This window comes from Eptatretus burgeri, chromosome 13, assembly GCF_056783735.1.
Source record: "Eptatretus burgeri isolate ZD-2024b chromosome 13, Ebu_testis_v1, whole genome shotgun sequence".
Lineage (NCBI taxonomy): Eukaryota > Metazoa > Chordata > Myxini > Myxiniformes > Myxinidae > Eptatretus > Eptatretus burgeri.
Window position 1 is genome coordinate 63,798,358 of NC_140973.1, and position 10,471 is coordinate 63,808,828.

Here is a 10,471-nt window from a genome sequence, read left to right on the forward strand (position 1 = left end):
TATCCTGCACACAAACAAACAGACAAACAAAGAAACAAACAGCCAGACAGTCAGACAGACAGGGGATGAAAATATCACCTCCTTCCACCTTTGGTGTGGAGGTAACAGGAAACGGCACTCAATCTGAACAAAAATACCATCGTTAACTGAATACACTACTTTTATGGCCCACTGCCATTGTAGCCCTTATTATGGCATTGTACATGCACCTTATGTCACACACACATTGCCTTTATCCGTAACTTTATTGATTAATTATTGATTGATTATTAGGATATTTAATGGCCACTTTTCTGCACATTAAGGCTAAATTGCGTCAATCTTGATGAATATGAAATAAGGAGTTATGGCTTGGGCCCAAGCTTTGATACAACCCTGCTTTGATCGGACGCATTGTGATTTTAAGTTTTGCATCCATCTGTTCAGTGGTTTCAGAGAAAAGGATTTTCAAGGTTTTCTTTAAATCCAAGATGGCTGCCAAATCACATGACCGACGACGTTTTAGTTATCACCTTTGTATCCCCATGGGTATTTCATGATATACTTAAAGTTTTGGATCCATTGGTTCCAAGGTTTGAGAGACGTCTTTTAAAGTTTTTATCCTAATAGTCCAGGCAAAATAAGGTTTGATCGAGAACAAATTGCAACAGAATTTTTTTTAGCGCAATGCATTTCTATGAGGTCCCCACAACACCATACTAAAAGTCCTAAGAAATCCCTTTTGCGGAAATGCGTCTAATTTGCATAAATCCAATATGGTAGCCAATTATCAATATTGTGCCATATCTTTGCTCACAGATGACATATTTGGATGATTTCAACTTCTAGAATGGGTATTTTGTAAACAAGGATGCATTTAGAATACTTTTAAACTTCCCTGGAACAAAATCTCATTTGCATAAATCCAATATGGCCACCAAATATCAATATTTTGCCACATCTTTGCTCTTGGATGATATATTTGAGCCATTTCAACTTCTGGTATATATATATTTTGCATACAAGAATGCATTTAGAGTATTTAACAATTTTCTTGGATGTATTTTGATACACATCTCATTTGCATAAATCCATTATGGCTGCCAAATATCAATATTTTGCCGTATATTTACTCTCAGACAACAGGTTTGAGTGGTTTATATTTCTAGAATATTTGAGGGGATCAAAGGCTAAATTTGGGATAGTTTAATATTTTGATTGCATGGGTTTAAATAAAATGATGGATGAATTTAATAAAATCCAATATAGCCACCAAATATCGATATTTTGTGATCAAATTTATGACAGTCACTTCTTTGGCTAGTGTTTCATTGCAGGCATATTAATACCCTGCTGAAGATGCCCATCAAGGTCATCATTATAGTCATCAGTGAAACCTGGTAGCTGTGAGTTGGCACAACTTGTCCCACGGCATTCTCCATAAACAGCACTGCAATGCAGACTATACTTTCTGCATGTTCACCTCTTTGTATTACAGTCTGTTTTACAGTTACAGCAGATGACATCAAGTAGTTTTGATGGGGCTGCAAGCTGGTCAGTTTGTATTGGCAAACATTGTTCATCCACCATGTGCCATCCCCACTCTTCCAGCTTTATAGTGATGCTTCTTTCTTTCCACTCCATCATCTGATAATATACACGGAGGCTGTGATACTTTGTAGCTGCTGAGGTTGGGGGTAGAGTTTGAGGTTCGACATGAGATGTGCTCTTGGAAACCTTCCCACAAAATCGCCTGTATCGTAAAGTGTCCAGTCCTTGTTCTTTGGCACCACCATATAATGACACGAGTGATTTTTCTCCTGCTGCAATAATGTCCTGTTTTGCCACATGTCCTTCTTGGCTGAACACCTTAGCTTGCTGACGGAACAGGGCAACACTCTTGATCTTCCTTACTGCTAAACCCTTTCCCAATCCAAACAGGCGAGAAGTTGTATCGCAGCCAAGGATTGCATGGATAAATAACACATGGTCACAAACATCAGGACCAAGGAATTCCTTAGACTGCTTTATGCACCATATCCTGGTCTTTTTGCTGATTGCCTGGGCTCTGGGGCCAGGAACAAGTCATGTGCATCCAGTTCAGCATGATGCAGTAGCAGGATGAGCAAGTCCGTGTCATCCCCTATCAGGACAGTGTCTTTGATTGTAGCAGATGTAACAGCTGTTTGGACAATGAGCACATCAGCATCATGCTTTGCATGATTTATATTACACTCAGCTCGCTCTAGTTTGTCACTAAGATAAATAATAAATCGGTTTGTCACATTTTTCAAGAATTCCTCCTTCTTGGACTGTATAACCATTCCACCAGTGACGTTTACTGTCATGCCTGAACAAGCCCCTGTCCTTCTCATGTGCGTGGCATCTTTTGTTGTTGGAATGTCTTGGTATCCATCAAATATAATGGTAGCAGCCCCATATTTATGTGTAACATATTATGTGACATAAAGCTGACTGACACTCTCATATGTGGAACTTCTTGGCCATGGAAGACGATGAAGTAGCGTACCACCATCGAGAATATACTGGACATTTCCAATTGGTTCTCGTTGCTCCCCTTGCATGGTCTTCCAGAGAACATCGGCAAGGACAGCCTTATTGGCCTGCAGGGGAAGGAAGGAAGATTCAAACAATGCTGGGGGGTAACTACACAGTTCATATTTGAAGAGTGACTGTGGATCTTCACAGCGCTCCCTAATGGTTACCAGTCTCTGGAAGATCAACTGTGGATCTACCTTCACAGATTCTCCTTTGATCTTGACAGTTGATCTTGAATTAAGTGTCACTGCTCGATCACATTTCCGGAAGGTGAACTCTTCTACAGATTTCCCAACCGTGGATGCTAGAATCTTTTCTCCAACTGTTCTTGATCTTTCAACGTTGACTCCTTCCTGGGCTGTCATACCATTTGCAATGTTAAACAGGGACGGATTCCGTGCAAATGGATCTCTCTCCCTGAGATAGCTGATAATATCAAGGGTGTTATTGACATCTCTAGCTTGTCTAGCTTTTGACAGGTCTTTGTGCTGGTCACTGGTTTCAAATGAGGTGCCACTGAGCTTCTGCATGGCCTCGTTGATATATGCACATGCTGGCATAGAAAGGACCCACACCAAACGCTGAGTTTCTGTCATTCCTTTTCCTCTTGTCAGGCCTCCATGTGTCTTTATACTTCTCATCAGCACTTGCTCAATTGTGAGATCCGTGGATAGTCCTGCCCAGTACCTATCACTGCGCCTCACCATATGGTATCCTTTCTCAAATTGCTGATGGACATCTGGATGACTTTCTGGCAGAGTAAGCATGTTTTGCAGGTATACATATGCAGACTTTGCATATAGCGTGTGTCCTTGATGCATCCAATGAAATTTTAAAGTATAACAAATGCATCCTTGGATCCGAACATCTCATTATAGAAATTTAAATCACTAAAATACATCATCTGAGAGTAAAGATTTGGCAAGATATTGATATTTGGTGGCCATATTGGATTTATGCAAATGAGATTTTGTTCCAGGAAAGTTTAAAAGTATGCTAAATGCATCCTTAAATATAAAATACCCATTCTAGAAGTTGACATCACTCAAATATGTCATCTGTGAGCAAAGATATGGCACAATATTGATAATTAATTGGCCGCCATATTGGATTTATGCAAATTAGAAGTATTTCTGCAACAGGGATTTCTTAGGACTTTTAGTTTGGTGTTCTGGGGACCTCATAGAAATGCATTGCGCTAAAAAAAATTATGTTGCAATTTGTTACCGATCAAGTGAAAAAATGGGCTAGATTGCCTGGACTGTAAATCCAACATGGCTACCAGACCATGTGTCCTCCATGTGTGAAATTTTCAAATATGCCTGGTGTTGGCTTAGTGATTGGGATGGCTGGCTTGGGATCTTAGGGTCCTGAGTATGAACCCCAGTTACCATTGAATGAACACCAGGTGGGGTTGACTCAGCCTGTCCTGTAATCCTTTCGAGGACAGCGAAATGCGTACCAGCATACTGGTAAGAGGAGCATTGCAACAGTGTCACAGTCGTGCCCTCAGCCAATGATTAAAACCCTACACACCTTCATTAACACTTTATCAAAATCCGACACACCACTATAAACACTTTATGAGAACCTTACACACTGCTATTAACACTTTATTAAAACCTTACACACCGCTATTAACACTATAGTAGAACCTTACACACCGCTATTAACACTTTATTAAAACCTTACACACCGCTATTAACACTATAGTAGAACCTTACACACCGCTATTAACACTTTATTAAAACCTTACACACCGCTATTAACACTTTATTAAAACCTTACACACTGCTATTAGCACTATAGTAGAACCTTACACACCGCTATTAACACTTTATTATAACCATACACACCACTATTAACACTTTATTAAAACCTTACACACTGCTATTAACACTTTATTAAAACCTTACACACCGCTATTAGCACTATAGTAGAACCTTACACACCGCTATTAACACTTTATTAAAACCTTACACACCGCTATTAACACTTTATTATAACCATACACACCACTATTAACACTTTATTAAAACCTTACACACTGCTATTAACACTTTATTATAACCATACACACCACTATTAACACTTTATTAAAACCTTACACACCTTCATTAACACTTTATCAAAATCCGACACACCACTATAAACACTTTATGAGAACCTTACACACTGCTATTAACACTTTATTAAAACCTTACACACCACTATTAACACTTTAGTAGAACCTTACACACCGCTATTAACACTTTATTAAAACCTTACACACTGCTATTAACACTTTATTAAAACCTTACACACCACTATTAACACTTTAGTAGAACCTTACACACCACTATTAACACTTTATTAAAACCTTACACACTGCTATTAACACTTTATTAAAACCTTACACACCACTATTAACACTTTATTAAAACCTTACACACTGCTATTAACACTTTATTAAAACCTTACACACCGCTATTAGCACTATAGTAGAACCTTACACACCGCTATTAACACTTTATTAAAACCTTACACACCGCTATTAACAGTTTATTATAACCATACACACCACTATTAACACTTTATTAAAACCTTACACACTGCTATTAACACTTTATTATAACCATACACACCACTATTAACACTTTATTAAAACCTTACACACCTTCATTAACACTTTATCAAAATCCGACACACCACTATAAACACTTTATGAGAACCTTACACACTGCTATTAACACTTTATTAAAACCTTACACACCACTATTAACACTTTAGTAGAACCTTACACACCGCTATTAACACTTTACTAAAACCTTACACACCACTATTAACACTTTATTAAAACCCTACGCACCTCTATTAATAATTTATTAAAACCTTCCCCCACCTTGGTGTTTGAGTTATTCAAGTTGAGGTGCAGCGATTTATAATGAGGTGTTTTAATAATGTTTGATTAATCGGAGAATCTAGTTTGAGATAATTATATCTCCCCCTGCCCTTCCCCTCCTCCCCCCCTCCCTGACCTCCCTTTCCTCCCCCCTCCCTGCCCTTCCCCTCCTCCCCCTCCCTGACCTCCCTCTCCTCCCCCCCTGCCCTCCCTCTCCTCCCCCCCCCTGCCCTCCATAAGGCTCAATGCTCACTCATGGCATGTCGGGATACTCGCCTCAAGGTTTGTTTGTCTGTTCATCGTTTTTATAAATAGTTTGTGTTTTCGTCTGAGCTTGTTTCATACAACAGTTGGAGTTCCATTCTCAGTCCGACCATGAACTAATCCGGGTGCTTTTTGGTAAGGAGCTGCTACATCGAGTGTGCCATCCGTGCATTCGGAGGGAACGTTATGCCGGCTGTCCTGTGTGTTCGAATTGGTTTGCAGACGGCTAATATTTTTTTTTGTTTTTAATCCCACGCTACTTTTCGCAAAGAGTAGGTCATTGTGTACCGGTAACATGACCAAATTCCCACCTTAACCTATACAAGGGACAGCGCATATCAGCCGCGCCCCCAGGAATGATGCAGCCAGGTGGTTCAGTCGTTGAGAGTTGGTGCTGCTCGGCACGCGTCTTCTTTCAGTGAAGACTTCGGGTGTCCCGGAGTCTACGGGACCTGTGGTCCCGATAAGGACCTGTGCTCCCGGAGTGCACGGGGACCTGTGGTCCCGATAAGGACCTGTGGTCTCGGAGTCCACGGGGACGTGTGGTCCCGGAGTCCACGGGGACCTGTGGTCCCGATAAGGACCTGTGCTCCCGGAGTGCACGGGGACCTGTGGTCCCGATAAGGACCTGTGGTCTCGGAGTCCACGGGGACGTGTGGTCCCGGAGTCCACGGGGACCTGTGGTCCCGATAAGGATCTGTGGTCTCGGAGTCCACGGGGACGTGTGGTCCCGGAGTCCACGGGGACGTGTGGTCCCGGAGTCCACGGGGACCTGTGGTCCCGATAAGGACCTGTGGTCCCGGAGTGCACGGGGACCTGTGGTCCCGATAAGGACCTGTGGTCCCGGAGTCCACGGGGTTTTCCCCTCCGAGGTGCGAATCCCGCTGGAGACGACCAACGTCGCAGCTAGAGGTCGCGCTTTGAGCGCCGCCGGGTCACGGGCGGTCGGTGCTTTGGCGTCTCGCAGCTCGGCTTGAGCTCATCGTCCTGGCTCGGAGCCAGTGGGTATCCCGGCCAAGCAGCGCACGGGGAGAGACACACGGAGAGAGGGAAAGGCGTGCGCCCGGAATGCCGCATTATATATTGCTTGCTCGGACCTGCCTGCCACCGAGAGTCGAATCGGAGAGCTGGAAATAGACCCGGAGTCTCTCCTCCCACTCACCCTGCTCACAAAGCCCGATCGGATCGACCGAAGGACTAAACAAACCGCGCCGTTTCATCCCGGGTGCGGCTGCCTCGCTCTGCGCCGATGAGCGACGACGCGCCGTGCTGAGCGTCCCGCAGGGGGCACGACGGACAGCATGGCCGCGCGTCGTCTCGTCCTGGTGGCCTCGCTGCTGCTGCTGGAGGGGCTGGACGTACGGGCTGGAGATACGGTCCTCGGGCACGGGGATTACGCGCAGGTTATGAGCAGCGCGGGGAAACCTCGTAACGGTAGGTGGTAGTGGTGGGAGGGGGGGGGCATTTGAACGGGTCTATAGACACATCCTCGATACCTTTGCGGGGGGGCATTTGAACGGGTCTATAGACACTCATCCTCGACCTGTGTCGATTGGGGCGATGCTGGTGTTTGTAGTATATTGATTCTATATTTGTAATGGGGGAGAGGCGCGTGGTGGCGATGGTGTCCGTACTTCATTCACGGGGAGAGGGGGGGGGGGGTAAGTGAATGAACGTGGCTCGTGAGTTACCTGTCCTACCTGAGGGTGATGGAGGTGTCAGTATGAGATGTTATAATCGGGGTGAGTGGAGGTGAATGAATAGGGGGCTCGTTTTAAACACTCGTCCGATAAATAATACCTGTACACCTGGTGGCGATTCTGGCTGCTATCGGCACTGAATTTATCCGCTCACCTGTCACCTGGAATTCGATGCAAATTCGCACAATTTTCTATTTCTGTTTCTTTTTTGAAACATTTTGTTTTACAATAACTTGTCAAAAAAGCAATTTTACCGAAAATATGGTGTTTTGCGTTGAAAGCTTGTGTCGTCATAGTTACCCGATGACGCAGTTATTCCACGTCGACGTCCTCCGCCTACACGAGTGTACATTTCTCGCATCTTGTATTGCAACTACGAGTGCGTGCCCGTACGTGCGTGGCCGTACGTGCAAAAAAAAAACACAATTGTGACGTCAATTGTGATGTCATAGCACCGTGCCCTGCCATTGGTTTGGTAAATAAATGGCCATAACTTGGGAACCACTTGTCCGATTAATATCAAACCTTAAAAAAAGCACATCCTCAGGTCCCCAGAAATATACCTGGCAAGTTTCAATTAGATCGGACCAGTGGTTGTCGAGAAACAGCGGTCACAGACACGCACGCACGCACACACGCACGCACGCACGCACACACACACACACACACACACACACACACACACACACACACACACACACACATTGCTGGAATTATACATAGATAATGACAAACGGAATAAAGCGTCAAGGCTTGATGAGGTGTATGGCACAATATGCTAGCAGACGGGACACCCGGCTTAACGTCCATGAGACAACCCCATTTATCGTTGCGCTGAGTCGAGTCCGGTACAGATCGATGTGGTGCTTGGCTGGGTTCGCCTTGGCCCCGAGTCGAGTTTACAAGTGCCAATGGAAACGTGTGTTAATACGGGGTCGGATTGAATCGGAACATTGTTCGTGTGTAAACGATGGTTCGTCTCAAATGTGAAAAACCTCGCAAGGTGGACGATCCAACGGCTCCCTGTTGACCTGTGACTTGAATGGTGGCCCTTGGGATTCTATGAACGGAAGGTTGACCTGCCGTGTTGTTGACGGTCGTGGGAAACAAGGTGTTGCTGACCTTTCGGAAGGTAAACGTGGGGAAACGAAGGGTGGAGTTGGGAATACAGAGAAAAGGGACTGCTGCAGAGGTCAGGGGTCAAGGATGAAAGGGACCGGGTACAAGATCAAGTGTCAAATGTGGGTGCGGAGAGTCTTGGTCTTGGACATAGGTCAATTAATCTAAGGGACCGCATCAAAGATGATGTGTGAAAGATCAATGGTGAAATAACAAAGGGAGCTAGGTTGTGCTGTTAGAAGAGACAGCTGTTTCGGCATTGAAGGATGTGGAAGAAGATGAGAGAATACAGTGCTCCAGTAGAAAATAATAATAATAGCAATCATAATAATAATAATCTATCTATAATTCCAGCAATCTGTGTGTCTGTCTGTCTGTCTGTCTGTCTGTCTGTCTGTCTGTCTGTCTGTCTGCAACCGCTGTTTCTCGACAACCACTGGTCCGATCTAATTGAAACTTGCCAGGTATATCGCTGGGGAGCTGAGGATGTGCCTTTTCAAGGTTTGATATTAATCGGACAAGTGGTTCCCAAGTTATGGCCATTTATTTATGATCATCATTTATGATCAACACCTCGGTTATGATCATGGTTCGTTGTTTGTATGATCACACCTCGGTTATGATCATGGTTTGTATGATCACACCTCGGTTATGATGATGGTTCGTTGTTTGTATGATCACACCTCGGTTATGATCATGGTTTGTATGATCACACCTCGGTTATGATGATGGTTCGTTGTTTGTATGATCACACCTCGGTTATGATCATGGTTTGTATGATCACACCTCGGTTATGATCATGGTTCGTTGTTTGTATGATCACACCTCGGTTATGATCATGGTTTGTATGATCACACCTCGGTTATGATGATGGTTCGTTGTTTGTATGATCACACCTCGGTTATGATCATGGTTTGTATGATCACACCTCGGTTATGATCATGGTTCCTTGTTTGTATGATCACACCTCGGTTATGATGATGGTTCGTTGTTTGTATGATCACACCTCGGTTATGATCATGGTTCCTTGTTTGTATGATCACACCTCGGTTATGATCATGGTTCGTTGTTTGTATGATCACACCTCGGTTATGATCATGGTTCGTTGTTTGTACGATCACACCTCGGTTATGATCATGGTTCGTTGTTTGTATGATCACACCTCGGTTATAATCATGGTTCGTTGTTTGTATTATCGCACCTTGGTTATGATCATGGTTCGTTGTTTGTATGATCACACCTCGGTTATGATCATGGTTCGTTGTTTGTATGATCACACCTCAGTTATGATCATGGTTCATTGTTTGTATGATCACACCTCGGTTATGATCATGGTTCGTTGTTTGTATGATCACACCTCGGGTATGATCATGGTTCGTTGTTTGTATGATCACACCTCGGTTATAATCATGGTTTGTATGATCACACCTTGGTTATGATGATGGTTCGTTGTTTGTATGATCACACCTCGGTTATGATGATGGTTCGTTGTTTGTATGATCACACCTCGGTTATGATCATGGTTTGTATGATCACTCCTCGGTTATGATGATGGTTCGTTGTTTGTATGATCACACCTCGGTGATGATTATGGTTCCTTGTTTGTATGATCACACCTCGGTTATGATCATGGTTCGTTGTTTGTATGATCACACCTCGGTTATGATCATGGTTCGTTGTTTGTACGATCACACCTCGGTTATGATCATGGTTCGTTGTTTGTATGATCACACCTCGGTTATAATCATGGTTCGTTGTTTGTATTATCACACCTTGGTTATGATCATGGTTCGTTGTTTGTATGATCACACCTCGGTTATGATCATGGTTCGTTGTTTGTATGATCACACCTCAGTTATGATCATGGTTCATTGTTTGTATGATCACACCTCGGTTATGATCATGGTTCGTTGTTTGTATGATCACACCTCGGGTATGATCATGGTTCGTTGTTTGTATGATCACACCT

General features: G+C 43.6%; 1 protein-coding gene across 1 annotated transcript in view; it reads left to right on the forward strand.

Moving 5' to 3' along the window:
• Positions 1–6,662: 6,662 nt before the first annotated feature.
• LOC147014649 (platelet-derived growth factor C-like) overlaps positions 6,663–10,471 on the forward strand; it is a 52,626-nt gene continuing 48,817 nt past the window's right edge. Inside the window, exon 1 of the mRNA XM_085852787.1 lies at positions 6,663–7,117. Within this exon, the coding sequence (XP_085708913.1) occupies positions 6,985–7,117 (133 nt within the window). The 5' untranslated portion in view covers positions 6,663–6,984. The remainder of the gene's footprint in view (positions 7,118–10,471) is intronic.